The 17672-nt window shown below is 46.4% G+C and overlaps 1 protein-coding gene across 1 annotated transcript; it reads right to left on the bottom strand.

Moving 5' to 3' along the window:
• Positions 1-6352: 6352 nt before the first annotated feature.
• On the bottom strand, positions 6353-17672 carry LOC146073958 (uncharacterized). Its single transcript, XM_083181577.1, has 10 exons — positions 17632-17672; positions 14820-14900; positions 14367-14426; positions 14086-14166; positions 12208-12285; positions 11483-11551; positions 9705-9881; positions 8831-8881; positions 6950-6988; positions 6353-6760 (listed from the first exon to the last, which is right to left on the bottom strand). Coding segments are annotated over exons 1-10 (714 nt in total). The 5' UTR covers positions 17633-17672; the 3' UTR covers positions 6353-6683.

Here is a 17672-nt window from a genome sequence, read left to right as displayed (position 1 = left end):
CTCTGACCTTTTCATACCCACACTATCCACGTCGGCGTGAAGTTGATCTTACTGTACAGTACAGTATACACTGTAGCGTGGCGCGCGCAGCGAGCCCCACGAGGGCACGCGCATTACTTCACAAGTATTACGCGTCCCCTCACGGGTCTTGCTGCGCTCGTCACGCTTCAGGTTCAGTGGCTCGCTGCGCTCTATATACTGTACTGTAAAATCAACTCCAAACTCCACGCCGACGTGTGTAGTGGGGGTATAAAAAGGTCAGAGGACGCGTACCGCCGCCCCTCGCGGGCTGGCTGCGCTCGCCACGCTTCGGGTTGGTGTTGATAATGGGGTCTCGTTAACAATGGTGGTGCATTTAAAATAGTCATTACCCATCAGGGTACTCATCTGGTTGCCTGTACAATTACAAATCGGTCCTATCGCTTCATATCACATGCGATGCGATTTTTGGTTGTACAATGCCCTGCGATGGAAATGGTGGGCGCCTTGATAATACACAAGTACCCCATTTTTTTTTAATCATGCTACTTTTTGCCAATTTTCAGATCTACAGTAAATCTCCAAGTGTGTATAGTGTAGGCCACCAATGGGAGACACAACACTAGCAAAGTCTCCCGTCTGCTGATTTGACCAGCATGCCAGCGATGATGGATAATTTTTCATCCATCATCGCTGTGTGTGTGTGTACACCGCGCGTGCTTTCAACTTGCGGACCACCTCTGCGCCTCCCCTTCTCCTGTCCCTGCTCCTTCCCCCTGCTCTGTGTTGTTATGAGCCACACATTACCGGCCGCTAGGGTTGCCACCTCATCCCTTTAATCCTGGAGACTGTACTGTATTTGGTACTTGTCTATTATCATCGCATCGCATACCACTAATTAAGGGAAGGCAACCCTACTGGCAGCACGTCCGGCCCCAACTTCACTCCTGCCTGCCTGGCTGACAGCCAGTCGACTTGTTGCCGAAGTACCAAAATTTCCATTACTGGTCAGTACTGTATTTACGGTACATTACTGTACAGTATCTTGTCTCCACAGTTCCTGAGATTAAACATGCCGCCAAAAATCACCAAAGAAATGAGCCAGATCATCGTCAAGATGAAGCAAGATAACAAGACAACACGAGAGATCCAGGCTTGGCTGAAAGAAAGTGGTACTGAAGTTCATTTACAGACTGTGCGCAATCATGCTTCTATGAGGATGCGCCCCAGATACAGAACTTCTTCTCACTGCACATTGTAAGTACAGTACTCTATACAGTATTAGCAGATTCTATAATTACTGTACTGTACATTACTACTGTATACTGTACTGTACCAGGCGGCTTCAAGCTGTGGCCCTCCAGCCGTTGTGAAACTACTGTACAATTGCCATCATGCTGTGCCATCGATTTGCTATTAGAGAAAGATACAGATGTGTAGTTTCACAACAGCTGGAGGTCCACAGTTTGGGCATGCCTGCTGTACTGTACAGTATGCTGTACAATCATTTTTGTCTGTGTTATACTATAGGAAAGTCCAAAAGATTGTAGAAGAATTAACTTGTGGTGATGATGAGCGTACTGCTGGAAAAATAAAAAACATTCTTCATTCGGACTATGATATGGACGTTTCAGTTTCCAGTGTGAAACGGATGCGAAGAACAATGGGATGGAGATATTGTCGCACAAGGTAATGTAAAATACTGTACTGTACAGTACATCAACCTTAATTTTACAATACTGTATACTGCAAGTCATAAGCATTTAATGCCTCAATGGTCCTAATTTTTCTTTACTTACTGTACCTCTAGGCTGCATCCCATGATAAGAGATGTCAATAAAGAAAAGAGAGTGATACAAGCTCAACAGTGGATTGACAGTGCCGAAAAATTTAATGATGTACTTTTCACAGATGAAACTTCTGTTTCTATGGAGAGGTTCTCAAGAATGTCCTTCTGCAAACCTACCTTTATCTCATTGAAACCACGAGCAAAGTTTCCATTAAAAGTCCACGTATGGGGAGGTATATCTCGCAGGGGTGCTGGACCTATGTTAGTTTTTGAAGGTACTGTACTGTACATTTCTACTGTACTGTAGTTTTAAACAACTCAGAACCCTGAAATGTGTACATGTTAATGGCATCTTACTGTACTGTATCTCTGTAGGGATTATGGATAAGATCTTCTTCCAAGAACAAATAGTCGATCGTGTTTTGGTGCCATTTATCAGAAAATACTATCCATCTGGACACAGAGTATTCCAAGATAATGACCCAAAACATTCTGCTTCTGCAAAATACATGGAAGAGAGAGGAATAATTTGGCAACGCACACCACCAGAGTGAGTATTATTCGAACAGCATTTACTGAACTACAGTACACTACTTATTGTACAGTCGTGATTTTATTACTACTGTACTGTACAGTATGTTAATACAGTAGTACTTAACTTTTGTATGTACTGTACTACGTATACTTTAGGTCACCGGACATGAACCCAATTGAAATGGTCTGGGCACAAATGAAGAAGTTCATCAGGAATGAAGTGAAACCGAAAAATAAACAAGAACTTTTGGATGGGATCAGGACTTTTTGGGAAAAAAACTGACACGTGTCCAGTGTATTAAGTACATAAACCATCTGGACACCGTCTTGCCTGTCGTCATTGAGCGAAATGGGCATGCAACTGCTAAGTAGATTCTCCAGTACTGTATAATACAGTATAAAGTACTGTACCTGTAAAAATGAACCCCTCGCAGCAGTCTCTTACAGTACAGTATACTGTACTGTACAGTACAGTACCTCTCCTTTTACTCGCTGTCCACCTCACAACTTACTGTATTTCCCTCCCTTCAATGTTTACTTGACATGTACTACACATTGCAGTTTGCTTGGGTCAGAGAACAAGGAAGAACCACTGGCCTGAAAAAAGTACAGTAAGTTTATGATCTTACTGTACAACACTCTTACAGATTGTCATGTGTACTGTATCTCTCCCTCGCTATTATTTTTTCTACTCTACCATGAGCAAAATCAAGCGTGTTTGGGCCAGAGAACAAAGGACTGGCAATGAAATGGAAAAAAAGTAAGTTTATGATCTTACTGTACATTATCTCTCTCCCTCTCTCTCATCCCCTTCCCCTGCCAACATGTCCCCCCCCCCCCCCCCGAAACCCTTGTGACCATTCAGTACTAACGCTATTCTTTTTTCTTCTCCCCTTACTGTATCCACCACATGCCACTCTACCATGAGCAAAATCAAGCGAGTTTGGGACAGTGAACAAAGGACTGGCAATGAAATGGAAAAAAGTACGTTTATGATCTTACTGTACATTACTGTATCTCTCTCCCTCTCTCCCATCCCCTGCCAACATGTGTCTCCCCCCCCCCCCCCCCGAAACCCTTGTGACCATTCAGTACTAACGCTATTCTTTTTTCTTCTCCCCTTACTGTATCCACCACATGCCACTCTACCATGAGCAAAATCAAGCGAGTTTGGGACAGTGAACAAAGGACTGGCAATGAAATGGAAAAAAAGTACGTTTATGATCTTACTGTACATTACTGTATCTCTCTCCCTCTCTCCCATCCCCTTCCCCTGCCAACATGTTCCCCCCCCGAAACCCTTGTGACCATTCAGTACTAATGCTATTCTTTTTTCTTCAACTCTTATCCACCACATGCCACTCTACAATGAGCAAAATCAAGCGAGTTTGGGACTGAGAACAAAGGACTGGCAATGAAATGGAAAAAAAGTACGTTTATGATCTTACTGTACATTACTGTATCTCTCTCCCTCTCTCCCATCCCCTTCCCCTGCCAACATGTGTCTCCCCCCCCCCCCCCCCGAAACCCTTGTGACCATTCAGTACTAACGCTATTCTTTTTTCTTCTCCCCTTATCCACCACATGCCACTACTGTATACTACAGTATGAGCAAAATCAAGCGTGTTTGGGACAGAGAGCAAAGGACAGGCAATGAAATGGAAAAAAGTAAGTTTATGGGGCGAGATTTATTGTGTTTACCGTTTTTCCGAAAATGCGATTTTTGCTCAAAACGCCCTTTATCGCCGTTTTTTTAAATCGCTTTTTTTTCCAGAACTAGAATATTTAATGAGGTGTGTATTCCGGCATGAAAAGTGGTACCTGGAGGAGTGGGGACCCCCCCAATAAAGGGGTCCCCCCCCCAGCCTTCACCCGTCCAGGGCTGAAGCCTGGGGCTGTCACCGGCGTCCCTGGCCATTGGACGCCGGCCTGATAGGGTTAAATTGTCATTCCTAGCATTGCTTAATACAGGAGAACTGCAAGTGCCAGCAGACCTCCCCAGCAGGCTGGGACTTGGGGAACCACAAGTCCCAGCATGCGTGGCATTAATGGGCCCGCTGGGACTAGTAGCCCACCTGTAAAAAGAATGTTAAAATAAAGCACACGAATGCGAATTCCGGAGTTAAAAATAATCGCACTTTTAGAAAAGTGCGATTTACAGTATGCCGCAAATCGCCACCCATTACAAAAATGGATTTGGGAAAACAATGAAAAAACGGCCGTTTTGGCGATAAAAATCGCCAAAAACCCACCATCGATCTCTAATACTGTAAATGTCACCAATGATCTTACTGTACATTACTGTATCTCTCTCCCTCTATCCCCTCCTCTTCCCCTGCCAACATGTGTCTACCCTCCCCCCCCCCCCCCTGAAATCCTTGTGACCATTCAGTACTAACGCTATTCTTTTTTTCTTCTCTCCCCATACCACTCTACCATGAGCAAAATCAAGCGTGTTTGGGACAAAAGAGAGACCCACTGCCTTGGAAAAAGCTTTCTTGTCACCTACTGTAAAATACTGTACTGTACTTTACTTAAAATACTGTGTTAGGACTGATTGAATTACTGTACTTTTTTATTATTATACTGTATTCTACGTTAAGTCCCCAGACAAACTGCAAACCATCTGTACAGGGTCTTGCCTGACGTCATTGAATGTAATGTAATGTACAGTACATGCATACTGTAAATACTGTAACACTTCTCCTGCACTGTATTGTACTGTACTGTATGTTTTAAGAAAAATGAAGTGCTGTAATGTACTGTACAATATTTTTGGTCAATGCTGTGTTTTGTCAATAAAGTACCGGTAGTCCTTGCAGGTGCTGAAGTACTGTAGCAGGCAGCGGCGGAGAGTTGAGTGCAGTGGTGGGTGTCAGGGTAGCGGCACTGCGGAGGTAGTAGGCGGCTTTGCGGCTGTGAGGGGAGTTGTAGCTTGGAGGTCGCGGCTGGAGAGGGTAGCAGGCATTGTGCGCACTCTGCAGAAGTGTGTCAGTGAGTAATGAGTACACCTGTGTGTCTGTGCTGTGACCTGGGAAGTGTGTCAGGGGGTGCGGGTGCATATACTGTACTACAGTATTTGGCTTTTGTGTGTGTGTGTGTGTGTGTAATGCTGGGGGGGCGGGGTTCATTGGGGAGAGAGTGTGAGAGAGAGAGCAGGGGATATAGAGAGACAGTGGGAGAGAGAGCAGGGGATAGATGCACAAATATTAAGTACTGTAGCACTGAAATGTACAGTATTAAGGTGGACCGCAGCAGGAATCTCCGATCCCTGCTGCGATCCCCCCCTGCAGCACCGCCGGCCGCATCCCCCATAGGTTTCTATGGGGGATGCGAAGCTGCCCGATGTATCAGCCCCCCTTTCGGAGCCCTGTCCCTGCGCACAGCAGGTGATACAGTACATCCCGGTGATACTGTATGATCGCATTTTACAATGCGATCCTGGAGGTACTGTAATATTCCGCCCAGATGATAAATGGGGCCATAGAGAGACAGTGGGAGAGAGAGCAGGGGATAGGGAGACAGTGGGAGAGAGAACAGGGGATACTGTAGGTGTACAGTGTGAGAGAGAGCAGGGGATAGATGCACAGTGTGAGAGAGAGCATGGTATACTGTAGATGCACAGTGTGAGAGAGAGCAGGCGAGTGGGAGTACTGTACCTGTGTCTGTTGTGGTCCGCAGTTACTGTAGCTGCTAGGTATAGAGCCAGCCTTCTTCTTTGTGCTGCCAATGGAACCCGGGAGGAAGAAGATGACCACGGGAGAGGTGAAGGGGGAGGGTGCTTCCAGTGGAGCGTGAGCTTCAGCAGCCGGGGGGAGAGAGCAGCGTTGCCGCTGCTGCAGGTCGGCAGAGCCCATGCTCTGGGATGTGTGGCTGCGTGGAAGACCAGCGTGGATTAGTGCAGAGGCTGTCCGGCAGTGTGAAGGAGACCAGGGGAGATTATTGTGTTGGCTGTCCGGCTCCTGCTCACCTTGTAATTCACCGCAGTAATTCCATTAAGGTGGGGTGGGGGGGTGGGTAGAATGGGACTTGTTTTATAACTTCCCTGTCTCCAAATCTCTGCTGCTTTGCATGGAGTCCAATCTTACTGTAAATCCCAGTATACAGTACCCGCTGCCAGATGCCCAATGCTGCAAAGGGACAGTGGATTAGTGAGGCAGCCAGCTCGCTCACCTCAACCCCCACTGTGCCAGTGCTGGGGAGATGGCAAGTGACATGCTGCGCGCTGGGGTCGGCCGGCTGGCGGGCCAGGGATTGCCCTGGTGGCTCCGTTTCCATGGGCGGGGTGATCAACCACAAAAAAAAAAGTAGTCTACTACTAAGATGGATACTGTAGTAACACAAATAAATAGCACTGCACATTTAAAACAAAATAAATTATTTATATATTTTTTAAAATATAATTAAAAACTTCATTTTCGGTCGCAATCAGTCTCCCGATTTCACTTCGTATGGCATCTGTGAAAATAAAAAAAAATTAACAGTTTTAGAACAGTAATACAAGTTGAGTACTTTACAGTTACAAGGCACCGTGTGGGGAATTAAGTTGAGAGACAGTGGTGAAAGCCTTAATTACTGTAAAAAAAAAGGTTTAAAAACACCTGTACTGTAAGTTACAGTATTAAGAAGTACAAAACTGTACTGTACCTTGTTGGTCTTCATCCTGAATTGATGGTGCAGGAGTTGCTGTAAAAAAAAAAGCACTGTCAGTTTACTACTAGTTTAAAACTAAACTTCTAATCTTCCATCCCCCGAACATACTGTACAGTACCCTTTTTCCCACTACAGTATCTTCATCAGCATTGGTGAAACCGAGATCACCTCCACCGACCAAACGCGCGGCCTTGGTGTCATCATTGACTCCTCCCTCTCTTTCACCCCCCACATTCGTGCTCTCTCCAAGTCTTGCCGTTTTAACCTACGCAACATCTCACGCATCAGACCATTCCTCTCCACTGACACGACCAAAATTCTCATTCACTCTCTTGTCATCTCCCGCCTTGACTACTGCAACATCCTTCTCTCTGGGTTACCTCGAACACGCCTTGCACCACTCCAATCCATTATTAACGCTGCTGCTAGGCTCATCTTCCTCTCCCGCCACTCTACCTCTGCCTCCTGGAACAACCTCCCGCCACCTACTGTATCAGGCTTTCTGATTCCCTTACCTCCTTCAAGCGCTCCCTCAAAACCCACTTTTTTCGACTAGCCTATCCCTCCTCCTAACCTCTTTTGATCCTCCTATCATGCCTCCGTTCCCATCTGTTCCTACAGTACTTACAGTACAGTATCCTATTGTTTTTCGTTCGTCCTCCTTTTACTGTAGTCTGTTAACTCTTATGAGTAGGGCCCTCCTTCCTCACGTACTCACCCTACCTCTTTACCTCACCTGTGCTCCTCTCCTGTTGTTCCCTTCATCTACTGTACTGTACTGTACTTCATTTCAACACCTACAGTACTTCTGAACTGATGCTGATTTTAGTTCTACCAGCTACAGTATACTGTACCCCTATTTACAGTATGCTGTAATTTTCAACACACCCTGTACAGTACGTTACCTTGTAATTTGTTTTTTTGTTTGCTACAGTACTGTATGTACGGCGCTGTGGACACTTTGTGGCGCCCAGGGGCGCTGGAACGTTTTTAGGTTGGGGGGGGGGGCAAGATATAATCTCATTTTGGCGCACCCTAAATTGCTATATGTTACCCCCGGGCACTATACACACTGGCAGCGGCATATACACGTGGGCATTATACACCGGGCAGCGGCATACAGTATACAGTACATGTGGCCAGAGACACCAGGACTGACATTAATCCAGGGGTTGTCATTTACTCGTAAAAAGTGGAAAAAGTGGCACTGTCACCTCCAAACAGATTTATGTGATTACAGTATGTCTGATTATGATAATCAGACATACAGTAATTACATAAACCTGTTTGGTTGTGAATCCAGGGGTAAATGACAACCCCTGGATCCAGGAGTCACTGGGGAAGGGAGGGTGAGAGGAGCAGCATTTACCTTTAAGTTTTAGTTGTGGCAGCACAGCGTGATGGCTGCTGCTACGGCTGTTGTAGGATGCTCCCGCGGCTCCCGCCCATGCACTGATCCACGCGACCAGTCTCCCTCCCTACGGCCCGCATCACGCCCGCCAATCACTGTGGACGCATCACATCCACAGCCACTGTGATTGGCGGGCGCTGGTTCTCAACATCTCCCCGCAGAAGTCATCCATGTGGGCGGACGGCTGCGAATAGGAATCGGATTCTTGCTGAGGCGCTAAAGCAGCTGTGCGGGCGGGCGGCTGCGATTAATCAGTAATATAGGCGGACGGGCGGGAGGCTGGATCAAGCTTAATCAGCCCACCGCCCGCCCGCCTACTGTATATTACTGATTAATCAGCCGCCCGCACAGCTGCTTTAGCGCCTCAGTAATTTTGGGGGGGGCAAGCTGCCCCCTCGCCCCCCCCCTTCCGGCGCCACTGGTGGCGCCTAATAAATAAACGTACTGCTACTATTACTACTTACATGGTTGGGGAGGAGTTTGTTCATACTGCCAAGGTAGCCAAGGGGAATGCACTGTGGAAAAAGAAATGTTTGATCATTTTCTGTAACAATAGTAATACAGTACAGCATATTGTACAGTACATACGGTACATTACTGTACACTACAGTACAAATACTTTACTGTACAGTACTGAACAATAGTGTCTCATACTGCAGCACATACAGTACAGTACTGTACACTAGTGTACTGTACAGTACTGTATGAACACCAATAAAGTCATAAGAATTGTCATAGTGGAGCACAACTTTCTGTGTACAGTAATGTACAGATGGAGCAGCTCCCATTTCAGCTGCTCCTGGAGACAGAATCTCAGGACAGCTATCCATACTGTAGGCCAGTATTCAATGCAGCAGAAGCAGTTGCAGCAGTGAGTGTTGATGAATGAAGGCATTACACAAGTCAGGGGGCATTGTGCATTAGGTGATGGGGGGGGGGGGGTTGAATGCATACTGTAATTACTGTAGGCACTAAAGGGGGGCATTCTTCATACAGTATGGGTCATTCTGTACAGTATACAGAATGGCAATATTGAGGGAATTTTGTAGTGCACAGGTACAGTACAGTACTGTACAGTATACAGTATGGCTTTACAGGTGGACTCCACAACTCCCTCAATGCTCCACACCATTACTCCCACCTTCCCTCCCTGCTCCACACTACTACTCCCACCCTCCCTCCTGCTCTGCATTATTACTCCCTCCCTCCCTCCCTTCTCCACACTATTACTCCCCCCCTGCTCCACACCACTACTATGCTTGATGGGGAAGGGGCCCCAGAGAGATCAATTTATGGGGCCCCAGGATTGCTGTTGCTGGCCATGAGTACAGTACTTACACCCTGGGGGAGTTCTGCTGGATGCAGGAGGAAGCGCTGCTGCCACCTCGCTTTCTTCCTCCGAGCGGCAGGAACAGTAGCTCCAATTTTCCTGTGGCTCCGGGGATGAACAGCTCCAGGTGTCCATACTGCAGGTGTCCATACTGTCCTCCTTTGGCACCTCTGGGTATTGCAGGTCTGTAAAAAAAATTGCACCAAAATTTGAGCTTGCTGATACAGTACAGTATACTAGGTAACAATAAATACAATAGGTAACAATAAAGTCTTGAGCGTAGAGGATACTGTATGCTGTACAGTAGAGAGGGGTGAAGAGAGACAGAGTGCCTAATTCAGAGGTGAGCACAAGCAGACACACTTGTACAGTATTTCTGCGCATGTGTAAGAGGGCATGGAAGGGAGGTGGGGTATATTAGCAGCACTTGCCTCCATAATATACTGTACTGTACTGTACTGGTAGAGATACAGTACCAGTGTTGCAAGTAAGGGGGTACGGCGTGGTACGGAGAAATACTGTATGTTGCAGGTACGCAGTACCACTTACTGTATTCCCTGACCCACTGTCAATTCTATTTTTATTGTAAGTCTAAATATACTGTAATGCATCCGCAGCCCGCCCACCCAGTGTTATGATTGGTGCTGTATGCAGCTACTGGCTACTGCTGATTTAGCCTGTCACACGGTGCCGACAGCATGAAGAGCAGGCTCCACAATTGTAAGTACAGTACAAGCTGCCCGGCTCTCCCCAAGCAAGAGCCAACCCACCCCCAGTCATTCCCTGTTTCTCATTCCCTGTCTCCCAATGCCATGCTACTATTGTCATTAATACCCCTTTTACACCAAGTGAGAAACCCAGGTTGGACACAGGTCAGTGTTGGTGTAAAAGGGGCCACCCTGGTCCAGTAACACTGGTTTCCTACCCAGGTCCTGACCGAAGTTAAACACTGGTTGGACCTGGGTCGTGGGTGGTGTAAATGGTCCCACCCCAGGTTCCACAGGGGAGCTCACATGGTTGATGCTGTACTTTTATACCGCTATGTGTCCTTGAGCACTGAATAAAACTTTTTGAACAAATATTTAACAAAATAAACAAACCGACATTTTTCAATGCTAACTTTTCATGTCTTTTTTATTTTATTTTTTTAATCAATGACGGAAGGTTGACTGGAAGTTTATCAGTCCTAAAATGGACATTTTTTAATGTCATCCAAAGGGAAAAGCAGGGCTGACCCAGGTTCAGTATAAATGGCGCAGACCTGGGTCCGACCTGGGACATAGTGCTGTGTAAATGGGGTATAAAGCTGGGTTCAACCCTGGAAACTCCTGTGTACAAAGATCAGGTCTAACCAAGGATTTTGGTTTAAAGTGGGTATACTGTAAGTCACTCCCCTAGCTTTGTGTGACCATGCCCCCTCATGACACATGGCCACGCCCATTTTTGGTGGAAGCTATCAGTACCACCAAGAAAAAAATGGTACTTATGTATTATCTGGGCTCCCATGTTAAATGCACCCCATTTTTTCATACCCCTACTATCCAAGTATGCATGGAGTTGATTTTATATATTGTGGCGAGCGCAGCGAGCCACCGTGCCCGAAGCGTGGCGAGCGTAGCGAGCCCCGCGAGGGGACACGGTCTCATAAGAAAAACGGGAGCCCAGATATTACATAAGTACCAAAAAAATTCTACTTGCACCACTGTACAATACTGTAACATCTGATGCAGCCCCATAGAGAGAAAAACTAACAAATACTGTAAACAAAAACATGTACTGTACTTACTAGGTGGAGGGCTGATACGGCCTCTCCAGAGCTGTCTGGGAGCTCCCACTTGTTGAGGGGGTTGCTGGGCTGTTGGAAGACATGTCACCGCAATTAGCAAACGGCCAACGGCACGCCAGACACAAGCATTAGGTCGACATGGTCTAGGTCGACAGTCAAAAGGTCGACATTTTTATCCGAATGTCGACATACTGTACTGTAGTTTTAAGTGTCCATGCACTCGGCACACTATTTTATTCTCACACAATGCCCCAGTGCAGTGATGGCTAACCTTAACACTCCAGCTGTTGTTGAACTACAGTACACATCCCAGCATGCCCTGCATCAGTTTTAGCATGGCCAAATAGTAAAACTGTAGCAGGGCATGCTGGGATGTGTAGTTCATTAACAGCTGGAGTGTCAAGGTTAGCCATCATCTACAAGCATTAGGTCGACCACTGAAGGTTGACATGCATGAAGGTCGACATGACTGAAGGTCAACATGGGTTAGGGAGACATGGTCATTAGGAAAACTAAATTATTAGGTCGACATGGGTATGGTCAACATTCAAAAAGTTCACCATCGAGTTTTTCATTATTGTTGACTGAATGTCGACACAGTCAACATGGACACTAGAAAAGTGCATTGCGTCCCCTCAGCCTCGGCCAACGGCACGCCAACAAAAGACACAAGTTGGAAAGGAAGAAAAAATACACAAACTCAATAAACAAATGACAGGACTTACTGTCAGACGGAGCGGCTGAGGCGCTGGGGGCTGTAACGGCCCGCAAGGGCAGGGTGCCCTGGTCTTCAAGCGGAGGCACTATGTGAAGATGAGAAAAATGAGAAAGTGTGCTGTTTAAATAAAGTTACTGTACTCATTACTGGGTTTACAAAAATCAGTTTTAGCATGGCCAAATAGTAAAACTGTAGCAGGGCATGCTGGGATGTGTAGTTCATTAACAGCTGGAGTGTCAAGGTTAGCCATCACTGCCCTAGTGGATATTAGGGCATGAAATACCGCCTGTCGGCTCTTTAAACAGTGAAAAATCCTATGCCGACCTAATGACTTGTTGACCTTGCAGTATGTCGACCTAGTGGTGAGGCCCTAATGACTGTCGACCATCTTTAGGTCGACCAACTGAATGCTGCTGCAGGGGCAGAGGACTGGGGGGAGCACATGGGTGATGCTGCACTTTTATACCGCTACAGTATGTGCGCTTCATCACTGAATACTGTATAACTTTTTGACAAAATATTTTGCTAAATAAACCAACCAACATTTTTCAATGCTAACATTTCATGTCTTTTAATTTTTATTTAAATCATCGAGGGAAGGTTGGCTTCAGTTTCTCACAAATACAGTATCCTATAAACGACAATACATTAGTGGGGGTTGGTGGTGGAGAGCTTTAACACATAGAAATGCTAATGAGTTAGTGTACTTGGAGTGGGGAGGCTAATAGTGTGATTTTTCCTTTCACAGATACAAGATTCAAATGTAAATGTCCTTTTTAGACAATGCAGTCCAGGTTTATAGTGACCCTTAATCAAATTATCGGTCTGCACTTAACACTACAGAAAGGAGGGTGAACTGTCATCTCTAGTACAGTATGCAGCTTTGAAAAGGGGAATCCAGTCATCACATTTGAAGAAAACTTTCAGATTTTCACAAATACAGTATACTGTACAGGCCCTTAATCTGATCTAAGCGGTAACGGCCGCATGCGGCCGTTCCGCCGATGTTTTCGATCTGCGCATGTGCAGGCGAAATCGCCGCACAATTTTTTTTAACGCCGCAAAGGGGGTGGATAGGGGCGTGAGGGACTACTTAGCCTCATTTCCCTATGCATACGCCCCGCGTTTCATGGGCGTTCCCATGCAAACGCGGGGCGTACGCATGGTAATGAGGCTGTGACGCATGTGTTGGGGGCGGGCATCTGACATCGCCGGATGTCAGCTGCCCGGCCCCATACATGCTTTTACACGGACAAGTGTCCGTGAGGTCTATGGGTGCGGGAGCTGGTGACGTCACCGGCGCGCGCACACACTCGCGCAATGCATTCCTGGGACCGCTGGAGACCCTGGAGAAGATGCCGGAGGCCTGCTGTGGACGCCCGGGGACTTGGTAAGTATGAAAAGAGGGTTAGGGGTTGAAAAATAAAAAATAAAAAAAATTCGAATGATTCCAAAAACCACGGTTTTTGGAATCATTCGGATAAGGGATGTCCGGATACCGGATACTCAACCTGTATACTGTACTGTAGTAGCAAACAAAGATGGGTCATAGGAAAGACAGACATTACTGTAGGTCTACAAGCATTAGGTCGACCACTGAAGGTTGACAAGCATGAAGGTCGACATGACTGAAGGTCAACATGGGTTAGGGAGACATGGTCATTAGGAAAACTAAATTATTAGGTCGACATGGGTATGGTCAACATTCAAAAAGTTCACCATCGAGTTTTTCATTATTGTTGACTGAATGTCGACACAGTCAACATGGACACTAGAAAAGTGCATTGCGTCCCCTCAGCCTCGGCCAACGGGCACGCCAACAAAAGACACAAGTTGGAAAGGAAGAAAAAATACACAAACTCAATAAACAAATGACAGGACTTACTGTCAGACGGAGCGGCTGAGGCGCTGGGGGCTGTAACGGCCCGCAAGGGCAGGGTGCCCTGGTCTTCCTCTAGGCTTGGCACTGTGGGGAAATGATAAAATGTGCTGTTAAAATACTGTAAAGTTATTATTCTTACTCTAAATGGGGAGGAGGGGGTGTTAAAAAAAAAAAGCCGTGGACTGTTTTCAATAAAGTGCTGTGCCCACCACACTTGATAAAATAGACTCCACGTCAACGTGGATACTGGGGGTACTGTATGAACAGGTCGGGAGGACACTTACTGGCTGCCAAAGTTTGAGGGGACCTTCTTGGGGGTACCCTTTCCATCCTCCTCTGAAGTCCTGTGTAAAAATAATTACAGTACATTACAGTATACTGTACTGTAGTGTCCTTTGAAACATTAGTTCACACACACTACTGTAATCACTGAGGTTATGGTAGAGTATACAGTATTGCAGTACTGTATACTGTAGATAAATAATGTCTAGGTCAAAACGTCGTGCATCAGACGTACCGCACGCCTCCACTCCCACCCCCTTTGTGCACGAGACGCAGAGCTACAGTACCTGACGGGGACATTACGGTAATTGTGCAGGGCTCCCGTGGGGACACTACGCTGACTGTGCTAGGCTGCCGTTGGCCGATGCTGACAGCGTCGCCCAACGGCACGGCAAAAAACTACACAAGTTCAAACACACAAACACAAAACACAATAAAGAAATGACAGGACTTACTGCTTAGCATCGTGGCGATGCTTGAGGGGGGGCCTGTAGCATGCCCGCAGGGCAGGGTGCCCTGGTCTTCAATCGGAGTCACTGTGGGAAAATGTCAAAAATGAGAACAAGTAACTTACCGTACTCTTATTACTGTAAATGGGGCTGGGGTGGCTTTACAAAAAGGCGTGGACTGGATTTTATAAAGTGCTGCGCCCGCCATACTGTACTTTAGAAAATCCACTCTGCTCCACAGTGGATAGGACACATACCGCTGCGCATTCCCTGCTTACGGCTGCCCTGGATAGTGGTTGTTTCAAAAGGAGGCATTTGGGGGGGCGTGGCTTGGACAAGCTAGGAGCAGGCAGCAATTTCTTGGAGCTCCTGAATATTATCCTGTTTAATACCCAGCTTTGCTCTGACAGACGGCTCTGGAATTGGTGCTGACTAGAGAAAACCTACCTGACCACCGGGTGCCCCTGCTACAACACTGACGCGGTCTTTATCTACAGTTCTGGCAACAACATTTGCTGCGGCCTATTGTCACTCCGGCCGCGTCACACGTGGACAGCTGCCCTGCACAGAACGTGCCGTCCTGCTATCGGGTGGTGGAGTGGACTGGTGAGACTGGGGCTGGTGCCCTCTCCGGAGTAGTTTAGCGGGGTAAGCGGCTAGCGGTCTGTGCTACGACTCGCTGCCGCGGTCCGCACGGGGAGAGCCGGCGCCATCTTGCCTGGCTCACGGAGCCATCGGACGGCGGGGCTGCGCGAGGCTTGATACAAACCCCTCTGCTGCCAGACACTATAAGAGTGACTCTGCATCTCTACACTTATACCTGACGGCCCTTGTTGCGGTGAGTGGTGGCAGCGGCAATATATCTGGCGGTAAACACCATCTTTCCTGTCTTGGAGCCGGGCTGTGGCACTGGTGATAGTGCTTCGCTTCATGTGACTACACTGCCAGTCTCTGTCTATAGCAGTTTTTTGTGACACGATTTAAACGAATATCACCTAGGATAAATATGGACTTCCTATTACAACAGATCCTGCGAGAGATCTCAGATTCCTCTGCTAGATTATGCCGGCAGCTGGATGATTTAAGGGGAGATGTCTCATCTTCCCGGTGCCCCCGGGTAATCGGGATGTAGTCGATGTGGGCGATACCACTACATGCATGAAACCTCTGGCCTCTCCTGCTATATCCCTGGATTATAAAATCCTGTGTGAAGATTGGAAGGAAGACCCATCCTCTCTCTCTACCTCCAGAGGAAGAGATATAATAAACACCTGTGAGGTATACAAGTCTCCAATTCCTTTGGCTATCCTGATATGGGTATGATTACCTCAATGGACTCATACATCTCTGCTGGCCTATACGAGTGTATGACTGATTTGGATATTACCCCTATATGCATCACTGATGTTACAGCTTGCCTTCAGATCCAAGCTAGGATAATGAAGCCTATGTTTGCCTCCTATATATGGAACTATATGTGCTCCGGATTCTACTCTAGATATATACAAGAGACTAATCCCTCCTACAGGAACCCAATTTTGCTTCATAGCGAGACTGAGAAATGGCCAGACTAATCATTTATTTACATTATAATGCTGTCAGCTTATATACGCCCTACTACATCTACCTATCATACTATTTGCTCACAATGTTCTTTTATTTTTGGTCTGTACTACATGTTATACCACATTTCAATATAATGTAAGCAAGTTTCTCTCTTTTGCTGTTCGTTAAGTGGTATTGACCGTCTCATATATATGTTCGCTTGGGGTAGGCCGGAGTTAACCTAGCTCAATTATCCTGACAATTTCGCCCCTACTATTATCCGTTTACTCTCCTATATGTATATGTGTGTGTGTGTGTGCGTGCGTGGGGGGGGGGGGGGAGGGGGGAATAGTTAGTTAGTATAGTTAGCTGGGAGGTATGGTTAAGGGATCCAAGTACGCCTAGTTGGGGTGGGTTGTACAGGGTGGGGGGTTATAGGTATGGTTTGTTTTGGGGTTTTTGGGGGGGACTTTGTTAATTTATATATATATATTTCGTCTTTCTTTTTTTTTTTTTTTTTTTCTTTATTTTATATCCCCTGGTTGACCAGACATCAGATATTTCTAATGATAATTTCTCCCACGACATGCTCTTTTTTTTTCACTGGGGAACGTACTAATATAGCAGACTTCCTTATTGGTAATTTTGTAATTCTGATTTATTTTAGTGTGGTTTAAATGTATTAAATGTATGTGTAATATATACCTGAGATCCTCTGGAACCCAAATGGCGCCTTTGGGAACTAGGATCCCGTATATCCTGCAATTAAGTGATTATAATGGATATGCCCACACTTAACACCCTCGACCCATTGCTGTTATCACTCAACATTATATTGCCAACGGCATCCTGACCATGTCCCATTGTACAAGAACCCTGTGACGTTATTTCATCACGCATGTTGTTTAATGTCTGTGTCTACTATACCCTATGTCCATACAGGGAGTTTTTGTTATTTGTATGCACTTTTAAAAATCTCAATAAAAAATATTGAATTTAAAAAAAAGGAGGCATTTGCCAGTGCAGTACCGGATGTAAACTAGTACTGCCAGTGGCAATTGCCTCCTTTTGTGCATCAGAGGCCTTGGCGCAACGCTCCACCCCCACCCCCCTGACATGGACACAACGCTGACTACGCAGGGCTGCGCTAGGCTGCCATTGGCCCACGCTACCAGCGTGGGCCAATGGCACGCCAAGAGAAGACACAATTACTGTACAGTTGGAGAGAAAGAAAAAAAAAACACAAACTCAATAAAGAAATGACAGGACTTACTCTCAGATGGAGCGGCTGAGGCGGTGGGGGCTGGAAGGGTG

Source organism: Crinia signifera, chromosome 4 (genome assembly GCF_055691185.1).
Source record: "Crinia signifera chromosome 4, ASM5569118v1, whole genome shotgun sequence".
Classification (NCBI taxonomy): domain Eukaryota; kingdom Metazoa; phylum Chordata; class Amphibia; order Anura; family Myobatrachidae; genus Crinia; species Crinia signifera.
This window is presented reverse-complemented; position numbering and strand designations above follow the sequence as displayed.

Coding starts and splice junctions, on each gene's coding strand:
- LOC146073958 (XM_083181577.1), bottom strand. Junction 14,167..14,366: donor CCCTCAAACTTTGGCAGCCA/GTAAGTGTCCTC, acceptor ATTTCCCCACAG/TGCCAAGCCTAGAGGAAGAC. Junction 12,286..14,085: donor CTCAGCCGCTCCGTCTGACA/GTAAGTCCTGTC, acceptor ATCTTCACATAG/TGCCTCCGCTTGAAGACCAG.